General features: G+C 48.3%; 1 protein-coding gene and 1 long non-coding RNA gene across 3 annotated transcripts; one reads left to right on the forward strand and one right to left on the reverse strand.

Annotated features, from left to right (window-relative positions):
• The first annotated feature begins 1,295 nt into the window (after positions 1 to 1,295).
• LOC309517723 lies at positions 1,296 to 4,729 on the forward strand. The gene is made up of 2 exons (XR_014213235.1): positions 1,296 to 4,492; positions 4,543 to 4,729. It is a non-coding gene; the product is annotated as an uncharacterized lncRNA (long non-coding RNA).
• A 1,176-nt stretch (positions 4,730 to 5,905) lies between these two features.
• Positions 5,906 to 25,072, reverse strand: CYTH2 (cytohesin 2). 2 transcript variants are annotated; one of them, XM_082197067.1, is made up of 12 exons: positions 24,607 to 25,072; positions 20,965 to 21,112; positions 19,238 to 19,304; positions 18,276 to 18,394; positions 17,953 to 18,033; positions 16,722 to 16,834; positions 15,743 to 15,891; positions 15,286 to 15,398; positions 10,174 to 10,252; positions 9,355 to 9,426; positions 8,646 to 8,800; positions 5,906 to 6,139 (listed from the first exon to the last, which is right to left on the reverse strand). In XM_082197067.1, coding segments are annotated over exons 1-12 (1,185 nt in total). In that variant the 5' UTR covers positions 24,608 to 25,072; the 3' UTR covers positions 5,906 to 6,051. The 2 variants fall into 2 exon arrangements, with proteins under 2 accessions (XP_082053193.1, XP_082053192.1); XM_082197066.1 differs by having other exon boundaries at positions 10,174 to 10,250; positions 15,287 to 15,398; positions 24,544 to 25,068.
• Positions 25,073 to 26,866: the final 1,794 nt, after the last annotated feature.

The following is a 26,866-nucleotide window of genomic DNA, read 5'->3' on the forward strand; positions in this document are numbered from 1 at the left end:
ACGGTGCTCTTAAAATAGTTCTTAAGAGTGAAGGGAAACCTCTGGTTTTTCTCGTTGATGGAAAATCAGGTGGCGTAGGTGCAGTGGCGTAGCGTGGGGGGTGCAGGGGGGGCCGGCCGCACCGGGCGCAACATCTGGGGGGTAGGGTTAGGGGGCGCAAATCCATGGGTTAGGGGGGGCAAATCCATGGGTTAGGGGGCGCAAATCCATGGGTTAGGGGGCGGAAATCCACGGGTTAGGGGGCGCAAATTACTTGCCTTGCCCCGGGTGCTGACAACCCACGCTACGCCACTGCGTAGGTGGGCAGGGATTGACCAGAAAACCAGCTGGAAATGGTTAAGCACCTCCCCCCACTTCTGCTGTTGTCAGTTGCAGCCTCTGAGGCTTCTTTTTTACTTTTCAACTTGCTTTTGCTGCCTCTGAGGCTGATTTTCAGGGGTTTTTTTAATGACAAAATTATTGGGGGAATATGTTATCCCTATATTGTGGGTATGGAGGCTGCAAGTAAGAACTGGACACAGACACACAAGTAAGATTATGACCAAGGGGAGATTTGAGCTCCCACCCAGATTTACAGCTCATGCTTTTAAACTACTGAATGTCATTTATGGAGTTTGACAGTTGACTACCTTTCAGGGAGAGAAGAGTGTATGCAGCACTAATTGCATTTCAGCTATCAAATACTGAATAGCATCCCTAATATACCATCAGCTAAGATGTATTGAACAGAGGTATGAAATATTCAGTCAACGTTGGGCAACGCAATGCAGAGAGCTTAGCAGTTTTTGACCCCGTCAGCTGAGCAGATGGGAGATGTTCCAGGAACATGTGTGAATTGCTATGGAGGGAAGAATAAGGGTATTATGAGCAATTGCTAATAATGTTCAGAGAATATCCAGCGGATATTTTGCATCAAAATTCTCAAGGGGAAAACCTGAGAATTTCATTTGGAGAAAAGTGATTTCAGCATTGCTTTGGCTCGTCTCCAGGCAGGTCATACACTTGTTCTTGATCTCATTAGCAGTGGCTCAGGCCAGATCTGGCCCCTCCGCTGTGGGATGGACATGCAAGGTCAGCAGAGCAGCAAAGTATTAATAGCCTCAGGAAGGATGCATTAGTGACCCCAAGGCCAATAGAGAGATCTAGTCTGGCTCCAGGAAGCAGGGCAGGGGGTGGGGAGAAAGGCAGTATCTTGCTTCCGCTTCTCCACAGCAAGCTGGTCTCAGGAGCTGTAGTTGATGCCCACCCAATATTATCTGACATTTTCCCTTTTGCTTTCCCAAATCAATACAATGCCTGGACCTAAAAGGCTCAGCTCAAATACAAAGTGAGCAGTACACATGGTTCTTCTCTGGCTCAGATTTTCAACTGAACTGGAGAAAGTTCAATCTGATCCAGAGAGGAATCAGTGTCCCCACTCATGGGCTACACCCTTGAACCATATTGCACAGAGCTGGTGCTCTGTGAAAGTCCCCCATCCTTTTGCCTGATGCGTTGCTATGCAGAGGGCGAACATCTGGCTGAAAGCAAACCCTGGAATGGCTGTTTCTCAGAGGCTGCTTCACAGCAGGGAGGTAGGAGAGATTTTCCTCCTTTCTCCCCGTTTGCTGCTACTGGAGTACTTCGAAGCACCAGTCTTCATAAGAGAGGATGGAGGGAAGAGATCAGTGGGTGGGTGTGGTGAAGAGGACTGGGTTGATACATAGAAGACTCACTCCAAATTTGGATTTGGAAATAAGATGAGCTACAGTGGTACCTCGGGTTAAGTACTTAATTCGTTCCGGAGGTCCGTTCTTAACCTGAAACTGTTCTTAACTTGAGGTACCACTTTAGCTAATGGGGCCTCCTGCTGCTGCTGTGCTGCCAGAGCACAATTTCTGTTCTCATCCTGTAGCAAAGTTCTTAACCCAAAGCACTATTTCTGGGTTAGCTGAGTCTGTAACCTGAAGCGTATGTAACACAAGGTACCACTGTATTCCCCATTTTTTTGGAATGGGGAAGAGAGTGGAGCTCACCCATCACTACCCCGGACAGGGGGTGAGGTTGTACATTTGCTGGGCCCCCAAAACCAGCTTACTTTCTTAGTTAGATCCCAAAGAGCTTGTTCTCTCAACCTTTGATTCAAGGGTAGTAAACCATGATGTTGCTGGACTTCCAACCCCCATCATCTCCAGACCATTGGCAATGCTGGCAGAGGCTGATGAGAGGTGAAACCCAATGATATCCTGTGGGGCCACAGGTCCCCCAGTCCAGCCCACATTTAGCTGTACTCACCATTCCCCAAATTGGGAAAAATGATTCAGTTTCCCCCCAACTGTGTGCAATTGCTCCATCTTGGCTCTTTGAGGTTCAATTAATACTACTAATAAAGACTCCTGCAACACATAGACAAGTCTGCAGTGTTTACATATCATCCAACGATGCATACATTAAAATTTAAATAATAATTAACATTTTTTTTCTTTTTTAAAAAAGAGACATCGTCATCATAAAAGGAAATGGATTTAAAAACAAGAAAAAATGCCCACTTTTCTTTCTTTCTTGTTCTGGAACAGGTGGGGGCTGCTATATTGCCCCCACTCCAGCAACACAGGTATACAAATCCACAATGAGAAGTTTGCCATGGGAGGGGTGGTAAGAGTAAAATTTTACCATTGATATTGCTGTAGAACTAGTCCTCATCTTTCAATTGCACCTATTCTGGGCGTTGCCAGAGCTACCATGTGAATAGCTTCTTGTAAAAGTCCAAAAATGAGATGATTTGGAGGCGGATGAAGGTGGGGAAGAGAGAGAAGCTGTCTGCACGTGATGCTGGAAAGAAAACTAGCCACAAATGGCCAGAGAGAGAAACTGGGACTCAGAGCCAAACTATCAGTGACATTAAATGCACCTTTATAATTAATATGCACTCTTTAAAAAATGCAAACAGCCACGGTGATCGTGGCGAATAATTATTAAGATCGCAGTAGGGCAGGAGGAGGAATTGAATTTTCCTTTTCTTGCTGCAGTCATGCTCATTAAAATGTGCAATGGGAGCTGCCATCCAAGTGCAAACAGCAGCTTGGGAGGCACAATTTTTTGCCAGGTGATGTGTCAAACTCCCCCCCCCCCGCCTGCTGCAATCCTGATAATTATCAGCACCCCACTCCACATTAGCTGATATTTGCATTTAGAAAAATTTGCCTGTTCAATGCAGGCACATTTAAAGCCAGGAGTTTTTCTCAGAACTAAAAGGGGACTATGGCAAGGCAGTGAGATCTAACAGGAAAAGGGCTGTAAACTTGGAATTTCCTAGAACTGGGTTCTAGTAGTACAGAATACAGGCTTCTAGGATTTCGGGGAAGAGTGGGTGACTGATGACAGCTGCTAGGATCAAAATTTCCAGGCGCTTTGGGAGCAATGAAATAATTTAATTGCGCAAGGGGAATGGCCTGTTCAGCAGAATAATTGTAAATATATACTTCCCACAAATTTGGAAAAGTTGAATTGAGAGAATAAAGACGGCTGGTTTGCCATCTTTAATATCAAGTGACCCGATTCAGACAATCAATGACACATAATTTCTATAAGATCTAATTAAACTTGGCCCTTACCATGTCAGTTACACCCAAACGGAATAGCTCTCCCTCTCACACACCCATATTAACTGAAAATTAATACCAAACCGTTTTCTTTTCCTTGTCCTGCCTCGAATCCTTTTGCCTTTCTTCCATACGGAAAGAGTGGATCTCACTGTGACTGAGACCAAACTACATCCTTTTTAAATCCAGGATGCCTCAAACCAGATTTACCTATGTTTCAAGGATTTAAAATGGCCGCTGTCCTAAAAAAAATGCACTTCATCCCTGGCTTGCGGGTAATGGGAAGTTTAAAATGCTCACAGCAGAAAAAGACAAGGCCACACTCCTGTTGCAGTCAAAGACCTTTGCAGGCTTACAAGCACTTTGCAGCAAATCTCACCAGGTCTTCGCAAAGGAGTTTATAAACTTTAGTTGAAAAGCGCTTCACGTGGCTCTAGCAATCACACCTCAGGACCGTAATAAGTCCTGCAGGACCCCAGCTGCCATACCCAAGGGTTTGCCTGAGGCAAGTTAAGTGGTGGAAGACAAGATTTTTAGTTAGAGAGTTGTGGGAGGTGGAGGTACAATGTCCCACCCAATAATTTAGAGCTTTATCTGGTTAGAAGCTGTAGAAGCTAGATCTTCAGCACATTCAAAAGGTCACTCTCTTTTACTCCGGGTTAATTTATATGGAAACATCACATCCTGGCCTCTGACCTCATCAACCACTTATTTGGGTTTGACTTCCTGCGGCAGGTATTGGGGAAGGTGGGGAATATCCAGCATTGAACCATCCTGATTTTTCAGCCATGAGAGGTCAAAGTGTGCTCAGGGAATGCTCATCTGTTTTGTGTTATGGAAGAGCCTTTTGGTTTTAGACAGGAGTCCTAACCTTGAAGTAAACTGTTTAGGGAGGGATGGATTGGGGTGGGGTGGGGGAGAGAAGGAGAAGGAGAAGGAGAAGGAGAAGGAGAAGGAGAAGGAGGAGAAGGAGAAGGAGAAGGAGAAGAGGGTGTTGCTTCAAATTTCAGTTCATTCCAGGCAGAACTTTGGCATCAACCACCTCCACCGTGTCGTCTCAGCACAGGAGATGCCTTCTTACAGAGATCGCTGGTCTGAAGTCAAAGTTCCCTATCAGGTTCCTCTTTCAAAGGTATGGAGACATTTGGGACAGGGAAGCCCCAGATTTCTTGGTGGTAGTCTTTGAGCATCAAAGTCTTTGAACAGAGAAGGACTTTGGAGCGGGGAAAAGCAGAACTGATTTCGCAGACAATGGTCCAGTTGCCTCTGCAAAGGTTTGTGAGTAGCAGCTCAGTTTCTTGGAAATGGCAGTGACGGCAGGAAAGAGGGACTGAAGGTTTCTTCCGACCCTGTCCCCCGGCTGTGAAGAGTCAAGAGCTGTCAAGTTACACAAATGTGCTGGCTATTCCTGCTGTAGAGGAACTGGGTAGTGTTTGACATTGTGTCAGTGTGCGCATTGGTCTGTCTGGCTCCCTGCTTCCCCCTCGTGGCTGTCAGTTATGTTCACTTCCTTTCGCAAATGCCAACTTAACAGGGGATAGCAGTACAGCCCTTGGTACTTACTAGAGGCTCAGAGCCGGAATACGGGGAGACACAGTGTAGCTGGTTTGGCAACAGACTCTAAGGGGTGGCCTACACCTTCAGGGAAATGGGTGTGGAACAGCTCTCCCGGGACTGTACCAGAACTAGAATGCAGGTGGGGGAAATCAAGGGACCGAATATTCCCCTGCGGTAAAAACAAAACCGAAGAAACCTCCCCCTACAGAGAAAACTAGCCTATCAGAGAGACACACTAGCTTACTCTTGCACATGCTTTGCTTAGGTGTGCAGGATGCTGTTTTTATGCAGTTGGCCAGGGGAAGCGTGCAATTTCCCGCCTGCATTCTGAAGTGGTACAGTCCTGAGAGAGCTTTCCCATCTCCTTTATTATTCTGAGCATGTAGACTGGCTCTAAACTGGGGAAGCATAAACAGGTATAGTCTGAAGGTCCAATCAGGTGGGAAACCTTCCCTTAATGTAGTCCCAGCGTGTCGCCCTCTTAAGTCCAGGTGGGGTCAAGCTGCAGAGGGGGCTTCAAAGGCATCTACCTGAGTCTGCTGGGGGGCATAAGACAAGAAACCGCTCAGAGAGGGAGAAGCTGCCCCCCCAAAACAGGAAGGCCCACTTCAGACTCTTGCAGAGTCCCTGGCGCAGACGAAGTTCATGCCCCCGTAGGCAAATCCCAAAAGGCCAAGTGGAAGCTCTGGAGACGTGAACTAGGGGAAGGCGGGCAGAGGGCGACGGGTGTGCTGGCATGCCATCAGGCTGGCAGAGTTGTGTGGTGGTCCAACGATCCAAAGGATAAGGGGGCAGGGGATTGGCTGGTTGGTTTCATGGAGCTCAACGCAGGTGGGTTTGTCGGCAGGTCCTAGAGGGGATGCAGGAAGGTAGAGCGCAGGGAGGGAGGAGGAGGGGCAGCAGGACCCCCGCTTCATGCCTGCTCTTGCTTCTGCTTCACCGAGATCCGTTTCTTGCGGGCGGCCAGCATCTCGTAAAACGGATCCACGCTCACAGCAGCCCTGGGAGGGGCAAAGGGAGGAATGGGACAGGTCAGCCACCAATCAGGGCCTCTGGCATTGTATGGCACTCTGCTCTGTCCCAGCTGGTGTGGCACAGCACACCGGGTTTTGGATGGGTCAAGGAGTTCTGGGATTGGAGTCTGGTTCGTCAGAAAGAACCAAGCACTGTCCCAACCTTGGTCTGCTGCCAGCAGCCTGTCTCTCTCCTTGCTTGCATTCCATGCAGCCCATAAGGAACAAAATCAGGTAACATATGGATCTTTGACAAGGTAAGCATGATAAACACTTAAGAGGGGGGTGGGGTGGGGGAGACACAGACTGCCTGAAGTCTAGGAGATGGGATGAAGAGGAAATCAGAACACAGCCCGGACATATGGGGAAAGCAGGGAGAAGCAGGAAACTGCACACCTGCTCCTGATGGTAGGAATGGTCCCTGCCACAGCTAGGATGCAAAACTTCTGGTCTATTCCCTTCTTGGGAGAGGACTGTGATTCAACAGAGGAAGAGCCAGGATTCCTAGGCTAGGCCTAACGAACCTTTGACTCTCTAAATGTTGCTGAAATTGCAACTCCATCAATGCTGGCCACTGGCCCTACTTGCTGTGGCTGATGGGAACAGTAGTCCAGCAACTTCTGGAGGGCCAGAGAGTCACTGTATCTGCTCCAGGTCAGTGGTCTGCAGCTAGTAATGTGAGACTGACTTAAGCAAATGTTTCTATACTACTCTTATTACATAACTTAAAAGGAGTAGAAAGCTGGGGCGGGGGAAGGGAAAAATAGAGAGAGGGTGAAATTATGTTTGTTGTGGTCAGAGCAAAAGAGAAACATTTTGAGAAATCTTTAGTGTAATGAGAAAGGGAGCCTGTGAAGTTGGGGGTTTTCCAAGCAAGGGTTAGAATGGGTGACTCACTGTCTGTGTTGCTTTTTCCAAAACAGCAAATACATCACACCTAAGCTCCGCAGCCGCATCACGCTCTGACCGCAGCTGTTACACCACCCACCCTCTTAAGAAAGGAGGTGTCATGGCTACACTCTTAACACAACTCTTCTCAAACTGACAAATCTACTTAATTCTCATCCGATCAACCCCAAGTTTTCCTGCAAGGCTGCTGCAGGTCAGATTTCTGAGGGAGATGCTTTAATTTCATTTTCATCTGAGAAAAAAAATAGTTTAACCATCATTTAAAAGCTTTGTCTGATTCTCGATCTCAATGGCTGGGGGGGAATGAGCAAAGGAAATTTAAATGAATGTGCCAGCCTTGGGAGAAGCTCTTGGTTCGTAGCTCCAGGATCTTCCCGAAATGTACCAGTTCTAACTTGCTCAGCTGCGATGGCCTTCTCTCTCCCTGCCCATCAACGCCTAGGAATCTTTGCAGAAGGGCGCAGCTCAGTGGAAGAGCCTCTGCTTTGCACGCAGAAGGCGTTGGGTTCAATTCCTGGCAACTCCAGACAGGGCTGGGAAAGACTCCCTGCCTGAAACCCTGGAGAGCCGCTGCCAGTCAGTGCAGGCAATGCAGAGCTAGATAGACCCATGGTCTGGTTCAGGTTAAGGCAGCTTGCCTCCGCTCGCTGGGAATGTAAGATCTGCAGCAGCTTTGCCTCTCCTGAGCATCATCTCCCAGGCTTTCTTAGGGAAAAGGCATCTCGTAAACCAGCATGTCCACAATGCCAGGTGTGGACTGAAAGGCTGGAAAGTCAAAAACTGGACAAGGAAGACATATATTCAAATGCCTTGGGACCCATGTTGCAGCCTGATCTAAGGTGGGTTGCAGCAGCATATAAATACCAGGGAGGTTCGCCTGGCACTTCATTATATATCTTTAGGCACCCGGCAAAAACGTTCCTCTTCAACCAGGCCTTTGGCTGATTGATATTTATAGTCTTTTAAATATGCTTATTTGGGAGGGGGGGGTATTGTTGGGTCGTTTTTGTTTCAACTATTTATTTGTACGTTTACCTTATATTTTTACCTTGTGATCTTTACCTGAGATCTTATGAAGGGCGAGAGATGAGTCTAATAAATAAAGGAATAAAAACAAATAGTAAAAAAAGAAAAAGAAAAAATGGGGGGGGGGAATGGTCCCCCAATGTATTTTTAAATTAAAGCAGCTCCCCAAAAGGCTGAATTAAAAGATCAAGGTATATTTCAGGTTGAGGTTAAGGATGGGCCTGTTGGAGCCTAAAGAGAGATGCCCTAGGATAAGTGAGGTCTAGTCTAGAAATCTGAATGAGGTGTGTCAAATTCTCTGGGAAGTGAGTGTGGTATCTAAGGCTTTAAGAAGGGCTGCAGAACCTATGGCCCCCTCCAGGTATCTCTGGATGACCAGCTCTCATCAGCCCCAGCCAGCACAGCCAATGACCAGGAGTGATGGTAGCTGCATGTCCAGCAACCTCTAGAGGAGCACAGGTTCTCCATTCCTTGGCTAGAGATGGAGGAAGAAAATGCTGTTGATGGGGGTAGGATTCCCAGGACCCCCCCCCCGAATGGAATGGTGCCCTATCCTCACTTGATGGATTTGATCCATTCATCCTTCTCCTCCTGTGTTGGCGCCGAAATGCGATAAACCATGTGGTTCCCCTCAACCACGCGCCCGTCTGCCTCCGTCTTGCAGGCTTTGATAAGCTGGCCCTTGTTGTTGGGAATGTAGAGCTCAAAGCAATTCTAATAACAAAGAAAAGGGAGGAGAGAGAGAGAGAAATTCCTGAGAATGGCAGGTGTCTCTGAGCAGCCTCACCCCCTGCACCTCTCCAGTGGTTCAGAAAGAGGGCTGGGCAGGACACAGGAGGAAGAAGGCAGGTGGGGAGGCTGGCCACACGGGATCTCGCAACCAGCAAGTGGGCAGGAAAACGTCATGGGATTAACGTTTTGTGTTTTCAAAAATTGCTGCTGTTACTATTAAGAGCTCCTCACCATTTTCTGTGACAGCAGAAGGGCGGAATGGAAGTTCCTCCCCCACCAAACAAAGGAAAAGTTAAAGCAGCAATTTGGTAACATCGTTAAATTAATGAGAGAGTTAAAAAATAATAATGAAAACCACATAGGATTCTTAAATAACTGGAACTTGAGTGATACACACACACACACACACACACACACACGAGGAATGAATAACAATCGCAATGCTGCAACCCAGTAGTTATGCTGATTTTCATGAGGCATCCAATAAAAGAAGCACAACCAAGATGCAAAAACAGCACACGGCAGTGCTAACTCACTGGTTTCCGAGGATCTTCCACTTCTCGAATGCTCAGGTTCTCCAGAGGGATAATTCCTCTTGGTTCCTTGTCCTGTTAGCGGATTAAAGAGAGAGAGATGGAGCTGAAATGGAAGGTGTCTGAAACCTGAGCTGGGAAGGGAATGGAGAGGAGGACAAGGGCCTGATCCAAGAAGACTTGGGGGAAGGGTGCAGCTCAGACCTCAGGGCTCTTCCAGCTTCAGCCCTCTGCCACTGCTGCAAACAAGCAGGTCTGGCACCTTCTTCAACACAGTAGCACTTGGTCTTGGCATGCCAGATGGAACTCCCATTCTTTTATTTGTGGCCAAACTTTTTGGGGAGTGTGTGTGTGTGAAGGGTGGTGTGTTTGCTGCTGTTTCTGTTGACCCAGACAGGGCTGAACTTGCAGGACTATTCCCCGTGTCCTGCCCTCTTTGCCCCAAGCAAAGAACTCTGGAGGAGCTCCCATGCTCTGGGTTTAGGAATGGCCAAAGTTCAGCCATTTATCCGCTTTGCAGGCAGAAGGCCTTAGGTTCATTCCCTGGTTATCTCCAGGGCAGGGCTGGGAATGTCCCCTATCTGAGACCCCGGAGAGCCCCTGCCAATCACTGTAGACAACAGTGAACTAGGTGGATCACAAGGTCTGATTCAGTATAAGGCAGCTTCCTCCAGGGCCCTCGGTCGCTGTTCCTCCCGACCCTGGCTGTTTGGCACCCTTGGGAGGCAGATACCGCCCTGGGCTGGGGCTCTTGGGTGCCAGGTTGCTGGTTAAGGGTGGGAGCATGGGATGGGAGCAGGCGGGGAGAGAAACCATACTAACTGTTGTGTATTCAAAGTAATAGAGGCAGTTGTCAGTCAAGATGAACCAGCGTCTCTTCCACGTCTTCACTCGCCCTCCTGAAAGCAAAAGAGGAGGGAGGGGGGAGGGATTTGTGCTCGCATTGATGCAGTTTCTTTCCGCCACTTAACCCTTTCCCACCCATGGAGCCACGGGGGCGGCGGGAAGCCATGCTTACGGACAGAGCCGACGCAACGAAAAAGATTCAGCAGAAGTGTGAAAAGAAAAGGGAAACAAAATAAACAAACAAAAAGCTGACGAGGGGAGGCAAATGACAAAGGGGAATCTGAAGATGGCACCCCAGGGCGGGAAGAAGAAAACTGGCAGCAAACACTCAAAGTAACCACAAAGCACAACTGCAAGTGTGGGAGGACGTTCCTGTAGAATAGGAGTCTGTGGGATATATTCTCTCTTTCGTTCTTGTGTGGGTTTTGCTTTGCAAGCACTGGGTATCCCAGCAGGCTACTTTGAGACGAAAGTGACCAGCGGAGGGCTTGTGCCTCTAAGGCAGCCTCCCCCAGCAAGTTATGTCCTGCTGTTCTGCAACTGGGGGGGGGGGGCAGGACTAGCCTTGTGGTGACCCCTCCCACCCCATTCAAAAAGAAAACAGAGCTGTAATTTGAAAAAGGCATTTTTGCCTCTAGGCAAGGTTCTTCCGGAAGAGGACTTGCCAGCTTAGGATGCTTCCAATGCATTTTCAACCTCTATGGGAGGCAGATTTTGCTGATGAACTGGGTTTTCCTGAATAAACACCACTTCACATATTCAGTAAAAGGACTCCCGATGATATGGACCTCCAGGGAACTGCCACCAGTTTCAGCATGCAAGGCAAGCGGTTGCTACAGGCTTGAAGGCCAACTACTTCTACAAAGCTCAGACTTATCCCCAAATTCTTACTCCCAGATGCTTCCACAAAGCCAACAGATACCCTGGCTTCAGGCAAGGTGAATATGCCTGCATGTCTGCACGTCTAGTTGGAGGTGTCTCATATATGCCACTGGGCAAATGTTTCAGCCCTTGGGGGGATGCTGATTTTGGAAAAAATGCAGTTCATCCTCTTTTAAGCTCCCCATTTCGACCCAAAACAAACACACACTTCCCTTCATTCTGCTCCTCCCACCTTACCCATTAAGATAGTAGTCCTCTGTCTTTCAGATTCAGGACCCCCTGTTAACATGGGACCCACTCTCCGTTCTTTTCTTCTTTTTCTTTATAATAAACACCTTCCACTTTCCTGCTTCTCTCTAGGGTAACCAGATGCAAGAGTGGGGAGGGCTCCTCTGCTTTTAACAGTTATGAAGAGGGTATTTCAGCTAGGGATGTGAAGGCCTGGACAAATTGCCATTCCATTTCCCCACCCCTATTTGTCTCTGAAAAACTGTGTGTGTGTGTGTGTGTGTGTGTGAAATTTCTCAATTTCCCTTGCTTTCTCCCACGCCTTCACAGCTTAGGCTATGGGTTGCATATATTCCTTCCCTCTTAGGAACCCTCAGAAGAGTGCTATTGGAGCCTATCTGACCTTGCATCCTGCTTTTCCACCATGGCCATTCAAATGCCTCTGGGGAGCCCTTGAGCAGGGCTGGAAAGCCACAGCCCTCTCCTGCTCTTCCTGTGGGTGTTTTGCTTCTGTGTCTGCAGGTTGCACTCAGTCATCTTCTGCAACACGTAAGTACATAACAACAGTTCTGCTGGTATCAGGCCAGGAGGCTGGGCTAGCGGAGCCTTTGGGATAGCCCAGCGTTCTGTTTCCACAGACAGGACACGAGCACAATAGTACTTGAAAATTAGAGCTGCCCTTTTCCAGCACCATAATATACTTTCTGAGGTGCAGCGACTTGAATTCCACCCAGCCTTCCAAGGGCAGCCGAAGCCCAGATTTATATGAAGCCTTTATGATATAGTGCCCAGTTCTGGGCACCACAGTTCAAGAAGGACACTGACAAACTGGAACGTGTCCAGAGGAGGGCAACCAAAATGGTCAAAGGCCTGGAAACGATGCCTTATGAGGAACGGCTAAGGGAGCTGGGCATGTTTAGCCTGGAGAAGAGGAGGTTAAGGGGTGATATGATAGCCATGTTCAAATATATAAAAGGATGTCACATAGAGGGGGGAGAAAGGTTGTTTTCTGCTGCTCCAGAGAAGCGGACACGGAGCAATGGATCCAAACTACAAGAAAGAAGATTCCACCTAAACATTAGGAAGAACTTCCTGACAGTAAGAGCTGTTCGACAGTGGAATTTGCTGCCAAGGAGTGTAGTGGAGTCTCCTACTTTGGAGGTCTTTAAGCAGAGGCTTGACAACCATATGTTAGGAGTGCTCTGATGGTGTTTCCTGCTTGGCAGGGGGTTGGACTCGATGGCCCTTGTGGTCTATTCCAACTCTATGATTCTATGATATTGGCAGCTTTATTTCCAATTTATTACCTAAGATCCTCAGCTAACGGTGTTTCTCAAACTTAAGTCCCTGGCTGCTGTTGGACTACAACTTCCATCATCCCTAGCTAGCAGGACCAGTAGCTAGGGCTGATGGGCGTTGTAGTCCATCAACAGCCGGGGACCCAAGTTTGAGAAACACCGTATTAAAAGGTGTGGTATACCTGTCCCCCACTGCATCTGGTCACCGTCTCTCTGATTTTCTCTCTGTCAGGATGCTACTACTGAAACCCGCTATAGGTCATGGTGTGACCCATTTGTGGGTCCTCCTGATCGACTGGCTGAAGATGAATGCATGAAGATGTGTACACCTTCCAGTCAACAAAGGAACCCAAGTTCCATATTTAGTCTTCCACTCCTAGCCCACTGAATCCGTCCCTGAGCTCCCAGCACAATTCATTTCCAACCCCGCCCCCCCCCGCCTCCCCTCCAAAGAGCACCAGGCAAACCAGCTCTCGGCGGCAAAGCAAACATGCCCCCCTCTTCTCACCTACCTCCTGGGTTGGGGGGCAGAATTCAGACAGTGGAACAAATGTAGTCCGCGCCGTGGGACGGTGGAGGAGAGAGGGGGGTCAGGGCAGCAGTGGTGGGGAAAGAGGGGAGAAAGAGAGGTGGGGACCGGGGAGTCAGGATAGAGAGAATGGGGGTGAGAAAGAGAGAGAGAGAGCGAGAGCAAGAGAGAGAGAGGAAGAGAAGGAGAGAGAAAGAGAGAAAGGAGAACAAGTTACATCAACATAAGGTAGAAGTACATGGTCAAATCAAAAATCCTCCGACACAGACACAGGCATTTGGGGGCATCAGGAGTGGGGTGGGAGGGGCAGGCACAGGGAGGAAGGGTTTAAAATTTTATTGGGGTGGATGTAAGGTGATGGGCATCACTTGGCTAAATAACGTAGACCCCTAAACTCTGGCACGTCACAAGAAACCCTACTGCTAAAAGTGTGGATGAGGTTGGCATTAGCGATTGTAGGAATGGTTTCCCAAAACATCAGCCTCCACAGGGAGCTGTGGTGGATCTCGACATCTTAACCAGGCCAGGGATCGAGGTTCTAAGTCCACTTCCTCCTCCTTTTTTTAAAAAAAGGTGTTTACATTATGGTCCCCACTTTTGTGTGGGGAGCGAGGGGGTTCCAAAAAATAACACTGCTTTCTTCAGATGCCTCCATCTTGAAGCCGTGCTGATTCGGCGTCCTAACACTTCTCCTCTTTGCTCTTGATTGGCTGGCCTCCAAGCCAAGGGCAGCCAATGGGCAACTGTATTGTGCTGGGGACACCGCCCCCTCCATCAAGGGCAGAAAGGAGGATTTGGTGGTAATGAAACTTGGCTTCCATGTTGCCCTCTACTCTGAGCAGGTGGTGGCTGAGGTGGAAGGTCTGCCCACACTGAACCTGCTCTACATTTAGAAGAGCAGGGTCAAGCACGACCACCCTCACGCCAATCCCCCTGTGGAGGACAGCGGATGGAGGTCTTGAATAAGGGCTTCCACAAGTCAGGACCCAATAACTCACCTCCTATGCCTTGCCACTGCAAAGCTGCCACATTATGCTTCTGGACAGCAGTAACAGCCTATTCTGGACACTTGAATCATCTCAAGGACCAATGGCAACCTCACAAGGCCCTGGCCTTGGAGTCTTTCATCTGAGTTACTTGTTTCTGGTGTGAGGATACGGCATAAGTTCCTCCCCCCCCCCTTAGATAAAGAACCCCGTTTCTGACCCATCTGGCCACCGTCTGCTGCTCTGAAACAAAATCCTTGCCCATTTGTGGCTGCGCATCTATTACAGGGCTGCTTGGACAGCGACACCCATGTTCTACAATTCAGGCTCTGCAATGGCATCAGCGTTTTGGGAACACCTCACCCACAGACAGCTCAGTACTTGGGAAGCTGCCCAAGGCAACAGATCCAGCAAACAGTGTGTCTTGGGACTACAGAGATGTGATTGTTTTCTGGCAGAAGTTATTCCGGTGGGAATTTCACTAGTAACCCCTAACTCGATTCTGGGAACTTATTATGATTAAGGAGCAGATGAACGTCAGACACTGAATATGGGACCAGATTTTGGCTTCAACATTCTATAAATCCCATAGTGGTGGTGGGTTTTTTGTTTGTTTAAGAAGGCCACTTTCAAGCGCTTCAGGTTGGCTTGAAAACTTATCCACAGCCACTGGCGAAATATTAAGACGCCAGAAAGGAGCTTTAAGAGACATTTCAGTAGCTGACTTCTCCCTACTTTTAGAGGGATTCCGAAATCCCAGCAGACCCCTCTCATCATCCTTCAGAGGAGATCCACCTCAATGAGGAGCTGGGGAGGGGGAAGGGAAGAGGAGGGAGGATCCCGGTTTCTGCCCGATCCTTGCAATCCGATGAGCAGTGGGTCCAAACGGGTTGTTATGTATTTGCTGGTGGGTGGGGGAAGGGCTACTGGGGTGGATTTCAGGAGGATCCCTTTGATCTGATGAAGAGAGAGGTCATGCTTTAAATGACACAACAGGCGGGTGGGGGGGAAGAGAGGAGAGCGCAGAGACGTGCAAAGATCGCGGGGGGAGCGGGTAGCGGTGGTGGTAGGGGGAGGGCAAGGGGAAGGGCAGCGGGGAACGGAAGGGGGGAGGAAAGAGACCACAGTATTTAAAGGGAAGTGTGGGGGTGGGGGCCACCTCTCACCCAGCTTGAGGAGCCAGCCCTCGCGGTCAGGGTTAAAGAACGTGTGGGTCAGGTCGTTCCCATCGTCCTCGGGGATCTTGAAGGGCTCGTTGCGGATGCTGTCGTACAGATTCTGGGGAAGGGAAGGGGAGGAAGGGGAGGAGTTACAGGCAGGATACAGCCCTTCCCAAGGCAGAGAGAAAGGGTGTGTGTGCTTGTGTTTTCAGTACAGCACTGAGACCACCAAAGATACAGCAGAGAAGACAAAACACCAGATAGAAAAAGTGCTCAGGACGAAGGGCATTTTTTTGAAATCAAGGAGGTCAAAGCCTCTCACGAGCCGGCAGAGGATTCCTGAGCGGTGAAGACGACTACGACGGCCTCCCCCTCTCCCAGAAAAACGCCCAAAGAACAAAGCAGCAGGCCCATTGAACCCCCCCCCCCAGGCCTCCCCTTCCCCTCTGGCAGGCCTCTCACCCGCAGCAGCTCCTCAGGCAGGTCTCCTCCGTCGTTGATGCCGCGGTTCATGGTGATGAACCTCTCGACGGTGGGCTTGTCGCGGACGTTGGGATTGTGGAGGCTGGTGTTGAGCATGATCACTGCGAAGGAGAGGACGTAGCAGGTATCTGCGGCAGGGAGGGGAAGGAACAGAGGAAAAGAACTCAGTACCTGCCTCGGCACGTCCATCTTGTGCAGCTAATTCTGCTTTATGGTGGGGGAGGGGGGGGCTAGCTGCCAGGCTGCCTTGCTCCTCCGCCAAGGCCCTGCTGATTTAGGTTGAAGCGGCAAAATATATAGATAAATAAATCAGCGCAGACAACTATTTCTACTGATTTTTAATTGTATGTTTGTGGCTTCCTTCATTTCTTGTATACCGCATTTCATCAATCTGAGCAAAATAGAAGATGATAAAATACAATACGAAATAAATGAAGCAATACGAATAAGAATTGAAAACTGTGCGGCATCTAGAACATCTTGTTACAATTGCTACCACAGGCAGAAAAAATATTTTAAGTAGTCTGCCAAGACTCTCTGACTTTGCAGTAATAAAAGCTTTAATTCTATGAAATATTTGTGAGTGGTGTCAATTAAAGCTGATTGCTCTGCAGCTCTAACAGTTTTCTGACTGATTTCTGTGCTGATCCTACAAAATACAGAGGAGGCAGTGCAATTGCGGATGGTTCTACTTCCGCCCTCAGCCAGAGTTTCCTTCGTTTGGATTTGTTTGCCTTTGGTTTGGTTTGTTTCCCAGCTTTTGCAAAAAGAGGAGCATAGCAGCAGCAGGCAGGTCGGTAAAGGAGGCTCGTTTCTCTCTTGTCGTATTAAACCAAGATAGGATTGCCTGAATGTGATCGACAGAACTGGATTTATTCTCCATCCTGGAGAACACAGGAGCCCCACAATTCCCAGCACCAGATAAGAGTCGCATTCCCTTTTCCGGAAAACCCAGTACCTGTGGACTGAAAGACTCCTGGGTTGCACAGGCAATACCGCTGGGCAAAGGCCTCCATCATACGGTCAATTTTCTGGGCTTCTCCTGGCAGTCGGAAACTCCACAGGAATTGCCTAGATGGGGTTTAGAGGGAAGACGATGAACAGACAAAAGAATGATTTCAAGGTTGTGGGTTTGAGCCCCACATTGGGCAAAAGAGATTCCTGCATTGCAGGAGGTCAGTCTAGACAACCCTTGTGGTCCCTTCCAACTCTACAATTTTATGCTTCTATGCCTACTCCGTAAATACTGTGCCTAGCCTTATTCTCTGTATGTAGTATTTTGTAATTCTGGCCATGCAAGTTAATGCAAATATAACAGAACGGACCTCCAGGACAGTGTTGTAACTGACGACTTTCTAGCCCCTTTCTAGCTCTATTACTCTGATTTGTGTGTGTGTGGAGGGAAACATTGTTGAAAAGAAATGCCTGAAAACCTCCTTATGGTGCCTTTCATTTGCTGCTTTCCTGTGGTGAAGCAGCATTCCAGGAAAGGTGCCCGAGATAGTCGCATTTACACAAGAACTATGCACATGCAGCTGACAGAATTCTGTGTACTGGGTATAAAAAAGCTGTGCTTAAGGAGAACAGGAGGGACATGTGACTGGACAGGAGGTTTCTCTCTCAGAGATAAGGCTGCACGCCCAGCATGCATTTAAAGCACACGACTTCCCTCAAGGAATGCTGGGAACTGTAGTTTGTTAAGGGTGCCTGGAATCGGAGCTCTGTGAGGAGTAAGCTACAGTCCCCAAGAATTCTTGAGGGAAGTCATGTGCTTTAAATGTATGGTGTGTACAAAGCCTGAGCATACAAGGCCCATAGCTGTCAATGTTTCCCCTTTTTTAAGGGGAATTCCCTTATTCTGAATAGGATTCCTCGCAAGAAAAGGGAAAAGTTGACAGCTATGACAAGGACGCCACCATGCCTTCTTTGCTTGTGGCATGTGGTGCGTCTGTGGGAAGGCAACCGTTACACTTCAAGACTGGGATGTATTTTTGAGACAGAGGAAAAGAGCCAAGAGTGCCCATGACTGGCTGAGGAAAACGCCACTTTGCTGGTGCCATTCCCGCCTCCCCCCCCCACCCAGCACAGGAAGGGAGAAGGCGAGAACCTGCAGCTAAAAGGCTGGGAGACCTATTCCAGCAGGCCAGGGCTCTCTATTCTAGAGGAGGGCTGAGGATTCCCAGACTCACCTGAGTGCCTGCACAAGGTTGAGGTCAGTAAATTCATGCAAATCGACAAAGGCGTGGAGTACTGCGATATTAAACTCCTCCCTGAATAAAAGGTGGAGAGAGCTACAGTTAAGACCTCCCCTTTGAACCCCCTCACTCAGCAAGGCCCACACCCTTGTTTCTCTCCTGCTGACTACACTCCCTCTGCTAGGCGAAGCTACTTTTCACCCCATCCCTATGATCCTTTCCCAGGTCCTGGAGACTCCAAAGCTCCACCACCACGGTGGATTATAAATGGTCACTTCTGTGAGGCTATTCCTCCCACATTCCCCGACCCTTCTCACCGCTCGCCCAGGTAGTCGCCAATGGCCGTCTTGTTGAGCCCTTCCCCTTTGTAGAGGAAGCGGGCAATGTCCTCGGGGGTGGAGCGCAGCAGTTCATTTTCCACCAGGAACTGGATTCCCTGCAAAAAAACAACAACAGAGAAGCTGAGAACCGTGGGACCCAGAGCTCAAGCATGCCCCCAACCTAACAAAACATTTAAGTCACAGAGATACTTCCCAGAGAGTACCTGGGAGGACTGGCTCCCTAACCCACTAAATTGCAATTCTGAGGCAATTGCAGAAAACTCAGGATTCACAATTCTCCTGTCCAGCAAAAAGAAAAGAAGTTTCCGCTACCTTTTCACAGGGGTGGGAACAGTTGGCCTTCCAGATGCTGCTGGACTCCAACTCCCATCAGTCCCTGCAAGCACAACCAAGGGCCAGGGATGATGGGAGCTGTAGTTCAGCAACATACAAAGGGCCACATGTTTCCTATGCCACAAACCCCAGAACAGAAGCAGACAACCTGCACCCCTTGGCCTAATTTCAAAAGTAGTCAGTTCTGACCTCTGTCAAGTGTCCATTTCCTGTCAATCCACTGAGGAGGGAGGAAAGGCCAGGAGAGGGGGAAAGAAAGGGAGGCGGCGGCAGAAAGATAGTAGAAGTAGTGGCAGAAGGGATTCCATCCCACTGTGACTCTAGCCCTGCCCTCACTTATCATGCAGTTCCTGAGAGATTAGCCCCCACCCACCCACCTGCCAATCACATGCCATTTATGACTCGTCATTTCCTGAGGTGACTCTATGCAACTGTAATGCCTGATCAATGTCAGAATCCAACTGCTGCATGAGAACAATAATTATCACCACAGCTTGGAGGGGGGAGGGGAACTGTATTCCACCTGTTCCAGGTGGATGGCTGAAGGTGCTACATATATTTGGTACCAGAAACAGTCACTGCATGCACACACCCACGCCACCTACTTTTTTGGGATCCATGTTGAATTTCTTGCGGCCCATCCCCATCTTCCGGTTTCTCTGAAGCGTTTTACTGTACAAGACAAGGAAGCGTACCCATCAGACCTTTGGCCCTTGAAAGAACAAAGGGGCGGCAAACCTCTAGGAGCAAATGGAAACTCTGGGGAAATGTACATGCTACTTCCCACCTGCGCTCCAAAATTGGTACTGCCAGTCTCAGAAGGACTGTGTCACATGCTTACCCCCAAGCGTCCAACCTGGCTCTAAACGATGGATTATCAGAGGTGACACTCTTTACCATGACAGGCACACTAGCAGACACTGAACGTTCTCTCGAAAAATGAAATAAAGTGATAAGAACAGCCTTGTGCCACAGCCAACCAAAGATCCATTACGGCCAGTGCCTGGCTTCCAACACTGCCTGCCTGGCAGTTCACAAGCCCTTGTAAAAGTGGTGAAGTGCACAAGCACTTGTAAACGGCAAAATGGAACCAGAGAACTCATTTGCTTACCCACTGTTACTCATTAAGCAGGGAAGGGAAGTTCTAACTTGAGGCTGGCATTGACACAGGAGGAATCAGGATGTGTTCACAGCATGGTCACCATGAGGTTCTATGGGGCACTCTACAAGGAGCTACATTTCCCCCATCATGTACCTTGCATAGAAAGGGCATTGTAGCCCAAGGTTTTCTGGGATATTTCTCTGACAGTTTAACATGGTCTCTAGCAGCTGTTGGAAAAGAAGAGGGGAAACCTCCTACACAAGTATTTATTGAGGCTAGTGTTTTGAATGAATAGGAACCCCTTTTCAATATAATATAAACATACATTTCTGTTTGTGGGGCTCAGTAAATGTACTTCTGCACACCTGGAGGCTTCTCCACTCCTGGTTTCAATTAGGGCTGCAACCTAATCAAAGTCATTTTAATCCATTAATCACCTGAGTTTTGGCTGATTAATTGACTAAGCTTTTAATCACATTTGCATATGGGGGAAAACAATTATTTCTGAGGCAAAGATGTATGTGTGAGCGGAGGAAAGCTTTCTTTTAAGATGCCTGCTTGCCATCAGCAGTTTTTTTAAAACCTCTTGTGTGTACACACACATTTAAATACATGTTGCCCGATGCCTAAGGGACATCCTTTTGGTCAACTGACAGTTTGCTTTTTCCAACATGGAGTAATCTAACTGATTAATGGATTAAATGTTACAAGAAAATCCCAGGCAATCAAAGAATGGCAGGCAAGGAGGTATTGGGATTAGCACATTCTGAGCTTGAATGCAGATGCTGCAGGAATGAGGTTAGTTGCTGCCAGAAAGGCTTGTCCTGGCACCATGATATAAACAACATTCTGGAAGTGGCCACACTCTGTACTGCAGCCCTCCAGATGTTATTGCACTCCAACGCCCATCAGCTTCAGTCAGTGTTGCCAATGGTCAGGATTGATGCAAGTTGTAGTCCTGCATATTGCATAATGCATATTGTTAAGGAATCTCTGACCAGTGGCCAAGGCAGGGCCATGTCCAAGTACACAGGAGACTGCTTCATACAGCCAGACCATTGATCCCTCTTGCTCAGTACTGTCTACACTGACTGGCAGCAGCTCTCCAGGGCTTCAGGCAGCGAGTCTTTCCCAGCCCTATCTGGAGACACTGGGGGCAAGGGACCTTTAGCACCAAAGTGAGATGCTCTACCAGCAAGCTGCCCCCTGTAAAAGAAGGGAATCCCTCACCTTCCCTCATTGGCTTCCAGCCCCTCCACCTCATTCATGGCTTCGCTGAGCTCATCTCGCAGCCGCTGGATTTCCACCAGGAGCTCCTGCTTCCGCCGGCGGATGTTGTCCAACTCTAGCCTCTCCTCTGGCGTCAGGTCTGGAGGCACTGGGAGAGAACATGGGAAGGAGTGTAATATTCTAGCCATTTTGATCACACACCCTGCTGGTAGCAATGGAAGCTGCAGCCTGGAGGTGGGCACCAAGTCAGAGGATACAATGGGCACAGAGTCAGCTTGGAAGACCGGTGTTATAAATCAAGCAGGGAGACTATGCTAGTCGAGAAAGGTTCCCCACTGCTCTCTCCAACTTGCAGAGGGCGATGGGGTGCAGAGTCAGTGTATTCCCCCCCCCCCGCTATCCCTCATTGTGGGAGGGATCAGAATGCCTGAATAGGGTCGGAGGCAGATTAAGTATGGTAAAGAAATAGAAAAAGCATAGAAAGGGGGTTCCATGTGGCAGGTTAGGGGTAACTAATACTTTAGATGGTTCCTGGGATTGGCCAAGAAGCAGAGTGAATGGGAAAAGCTGGAGCAGGTAGGATTTCCATTTCTATGTCTACTGTACAATCCTATCCTACAGAAACCCCTTTGACATATAAGCAGCACATAAATAAATCTTACTCGGAAGTGCCAGTGAGTTCACTGGTAAGTTAACTTCCAGACAGGACTGCAGCCTTCCAGATAGGATTCTCAGTCCAAAGGATGGCTTTTCCCCATTTGAACCTGCCCAGACCCTTCTTTGCATGCCACTTCCAGGGGAGGTCTAGAGGATGGTGACAATAAAATGGGCCTTTTCTGCAGCAGCCCCCCATTTATGAAAAGCTCTCCCCAGGGAGACCTGCCTGGAGCCAACCTTGTTATTGTTTCAGCACCAGGCAAATGTGTTGTTTCAGCACCAGGCAGCGGACAGCACCAACGATATATTTTACTGTTACATCTTTTTAAAATAACGATGCAATTTTATCATTGTATTTTTTACTTTGGGATTACTTCAGTAGGAAGAGATGTATGGATTTAATAATCCTAAACCTCGAAGAGTTTTCTCTGGATCGGACAAAGCTTGTACACTAGAGAGCACACATTCAATTAACTTATTACCACCCCGATCACATTACTAATGATCCCCATTCAATGAGGACTGAGGAGCAAAGTGTGATCTGAGTTAGTGGCTGCAAACATCTGGATGTAGAGGGTCATGGTGCTTCCAGTTTTATAATGTGGTGTAGCAATCAAGAGACAGACTTGTGAATCTCCCTCAGCCTCCAGTCTTCAATATGAGGATAGATAGTTGCACACAATATAGTTGCAAGGCCTGTTGCTGCCTGTAGGTCTAAAGTATCAAACCACAAAAGGGGCTGGCCAGTGCATGATTCACCCCTCTGGGCTTGTCTCCTTCCTAATCAGCCTCTAGGGGTAATCAGGGAAAGAAGTTAGTAACTCTTCCCGGTCTCAGAGTTGGGTGTGACTGGATCATCCAAACACTCCCAATACCCAGATGTGGCAAAATTACCTGTCCTCAGATGAGACAGAATGGTGTTGCGGTTAACGCACCACACTAGGTCTAAGAGATCTAGGTCACTCCCTGGGTGACTTTGGGCCACTTACTATCTCTCAGCCTAACCTACCTACAAAGGTGAAAATAGGTGCATGTGAAAGAGAACTAGGTAGGCTCCCTCAAGCCCTTTGACGGGAAGATAGGATATTAAATAAATAAATAAGCTTTGCATGAGCTGCTTCCTCCAAGATGGCTTCCTTTGAAACATTTACTTATTTATTTTGGCTGCCCAATAACGTAGTTCTCTGGGTATCTCACAAATATAAAAATGAAACTATCATAAAAAAACAGCTGCAGCGTAAACCTTTCCAGCAGAGAAAGACCTAAAAGCAAAGCTGAGGTACGACACTCCGTGAAAGCAGTGGGATAAAGCAAGACCACAAGTTTAAAAAGTCTGGGAGGATAAAAAGTCCCTCATCTAGTTCTGAAGAAACCACAAGGAAGGTGTCAGACGGGCTTCTCTGTAGAGGCTACCCCACAACCAGGGCGCCATCACCAGGGAGATGGGCTCTCCTGAATAGCCTCACTTAACTTGGGTCACATTCACCCCACACATGTAAAGCAATGTGATACTACTTTAAACAGCCATGGGCTCCCGCAAACAACCCTGGGAAGTGTAGTTTGTTAAGGGTTGCTGAGAGTTGCCCAGGGATCTCCATATTCCCCTCGCTGAGTGACAATGACCAGAGTTCCCTGTGAAGAGGGAATGAGTTGCTGGGAACTGTTGCTTTGTGAGGGGATTATGGGAGATTTCTTAACAACTCCCATCGCATCAGCAAACTACACTTCCCAAGATTCCTTGCAGGAGGCCATGACTGTTTAAAGTGGCATCATAAATCATAAATGTGTGGTGGGGATGTGGCCTTGGTGAGGACCTTCACAGCAAGGAAGCTACACTTGGCACAGCAGCTCTTGCAGAATAGGGGTGTGTATGCCACAGATAGCCTCTTGAGATCGGGTTGTTCTTATTCTTAAATGCAGTAAAACTAAGCTTTCCCCACTTTTTCCCTCTGTGTTTGCAAACTGTGCTTCGAATTTTAAATTAAAATCATTTTAATTAAAAGGATATGTTCCTTATCTCTCAGGAGCCGCTGGGGATGAGGGAAGAAATGCACTGCAGGGGAACCTGAGGTGACACAAGTTCTGAAGCACTTACATAAACTCCTGAGCGCAATTAATCAGCGGCACTAATAATTAATTAATTGTGCTCACATTGAGCTGTCATCCAACACTGGGCTCACAAAGCAACTTCAAAAAAATAAAATAAAATATCAATCTATTGTTCTTAGTAATAATGATGCTTGACCTTCCCGTGCACTGCAAATAAAAGGCAGCCCCTCCAAGAGATAAGATCCTCTCTGACTCATTTTCCAAATATTCCTCCACCCCCGCAGAATGTTTAGCCCCGGGACACAGACACCCCTCCTCCCTAAGAGAGAAATGGTACAGACCATTATTTAAATTATTGTAACTTTATTTTTTAGTCTTCCCTCCTCCGCCAACTGAAATGGCTCTGCCGGTTAACGCCACCCTCCCCCCACTCAGCCAAGTGGTACGACCCACACGCCCCCTCCTTTCATTGTAATAGGTACTCCCAGCTGCTCACAGCAATGGTGCATCCCAATTCCCACCACCACCACTACAATGGTACAGCCTTAAAAAAAACACACCTCCGCCCTGACAATCGAATGGTGTACATCGGGTATGGCTCACGTCACCAGATCCATACAATTTTCATGTCTCCCCCTTAAATAAAATGAGATGGCCCACTCGCACATCTCCCCCTGTCACTGGTATGGTTCAGCCCAGCCCCACCCCTCTTTGTAAGGGATCGGCCCCGCCCCCTAGTCTTCTCGCTCAGAATGGCTCGGCCCGCCTACCCGCTTTTCCCATTGTAGTTACTGGACGGGTCTCACAATGCTCCCTTCCGCCTGCCTCGCCCTTCTTTAAGCTTCCCCGTGGCCGGGTCTCAGGGGTCCCTACCATAGATGCCGTCCTCCATGGTGGCCAGAGTGCCCCTAAAGGGGAGAAATGAGAGCTCCTCACTTTCTCCGTGTCTCCTTTCTTCGGGGCTCCCAACGGCTGCGCCTTCCTCCCGCAGCAGCCTGGTCCTGCACTGAAAGGAACGTTCCGCCCCGTGCGAAGGGCGTAGCCAATAGGAAAAGAGAGTCCCCGCGGAACGCCACTTGAGAGCTCGGAGAGGGAGCCAATAGACACGGCGTGCTTTTTCTCAGAATTGGGATGTACGTCCATCTCGACCAATAGGCACCTCCCTGATGATATTGACAGGGGAGCTATTCAATGAAATCTGGGACTTCTCCTAACAGCCCGCCCGATATCCTTCTGTGGATATGCAGTCGACGCTATAGACTTTCAGCTGTCCCACCCTATACGCTTACCTAGAAAGCAGAGTGGTAACTCACGACGGCTGAGAGGGCGCTTCCTGGTTCCTTTCGACGCTATTTCCATCCGTGGGAAACCACGAAGAACGCGAGCCTTTTCGTGGACCGTTGATTATGCAGCCAAACAAAAGGCAGCGCCAGAGAGAGGAGTCCGTCGTGCCCTTTATATCTCAGGCCTTATTTCACGCGATAAAGATAACGCGTGTGTAGCTTTTAAACGTTTTGAAACACAAAGCCCACACTTGGCAGCGGCGCAAGTGCAGCCCATTCCCACATCGCTGGTTGGTTTGATTATGTATAGGTGGCCGCGCGGGGGGGGGGGAGTTTACGACAGCCCTGCAATGTAGCCTATTGTTCATATTATAAGTTATAGGCATAGCTGTCAACTTTCAGATTTGAAAATAAGGGATCAGCAGCCTCGAAAATAAGGGATCAGCAGCCTCGAAAATAAGGGATCTGCAGCCTCACCTGTCCCGGGGAGAGTCTACGGGATATCTAACAATACGGGATAGAAGCGGGAAACGGCGCTGGAATAAGGGAATTTCTCGCAAAAAAAGGGGGAAAGTTGACAGCTATGGTTATAGGCCGGGGTGGTTTGGATTTGCAGCCCCAAATTCCCCATGCAAAACACTTGGTCGTCGAATTCCCCCTTAAGCCTTCCTGCCAAAATCCAGTTCTCGGTTGCATCACTGCAACGACGCCCCACTGTCTTCCATGAAGCAGTGCTGCGGCTTTGTGCAAAATCCCTACCCACACCCACCCTGCCAACGATCAGGGTTAAAAAAGAAGAAGAGCACGACATCCCCCCCCCACCCCGTAGGAGGACACGCCTAGTATGCGAGTATCCTCGATTTCTCCGTTTGTTTCCTCTTGGCAGCTCTCGCTTCTGCCCGAGGGCAGGAAGAATATTATTCCAGTTTTAAACCCGGAAATCCGATATCCGTTTGAAAGTCTATACGGCACAAGTCTATGCACTCCAAAAGATACCTTTGGTGTCCCGCCCTCGTTGCTTTATTGTCAGTCATGACGAGTGATGTGCAAAGAAGCCAATAAGAGAGTGATAGAAGGCTCTGTCTGAGGCATGGCCAACGGAGCGGACTAGAAAGGGAACACCCTGTTGCCAAGAGGGGCCTAGGCGGTTGCCATAGACCCCAGCAGCCTCACCTAGTAATTCCGTTGGGTAAAGCAGGCCTCTTTATGAATATTAAAAATACAAAAAGTCGTGCTGTACCTGAAAGACTAAGACACATATTTAGGCATGAGCTTTTGTGGACCACACAACCCACTGCATCAGAGGCACGAAGTCAATATCCTCAGTTGTTGGTGATGTGGGAAAACTCCTCTTGAGGCCCATTGTACAGCCAAGTCCCTTTTACTCACCAGCAATGACAAGTGACACCTGAAAATTCTCCAAGAAGCAAAGTTTTATTTCTTACATGTGTAGAAAAGGTTACAGCAAACACTCAAGAAAACTATCAGAGGCTAGAACCTCAGTCTTCGTTCACACACAGTTTATATAGCAATACAGACTAGACGTGCAAAGCACCCATTGGTATGGTGTAACAGCTCACTCTAAATGTCAAGCCCTTGCGCATATCTATATCTTTCATTTACACACTTCTCTGTTCTTTCTTGGTTTCTCTTAAAACTTGCATGATGGTAACAAAAAAAATAAAAATAAAAATGGTGTTTGCCTGGTTCAAGATGACATTAATCTGGCTTTAAGTTACAACATGTTAACTGTATATTAAAGTGTCACTGATTTAATAGGTGCCACTCCCCATAAGAGTTACAGTTAAAGCCAAATTTTCCATCACCTCTTACAAGAAAATTACTCTTTGTAGATAGAATCTTATAATATCTGATAAAGATGGGCACTGAGGGAGAAATTTGTTTGCATATAT

This window comes from Podarcis vaucheri (genome assembly GCF_965113315.1).
Source record: "Podarcis vaucheri genome assembly, chromosome: 13".
Classification (NCBI taxonomy): Eukaryota; Metazoa; Chordata; class Lepidosauria; order Squamata; family Lacertidae; genus Podarcis; species Podarcis vaucheri.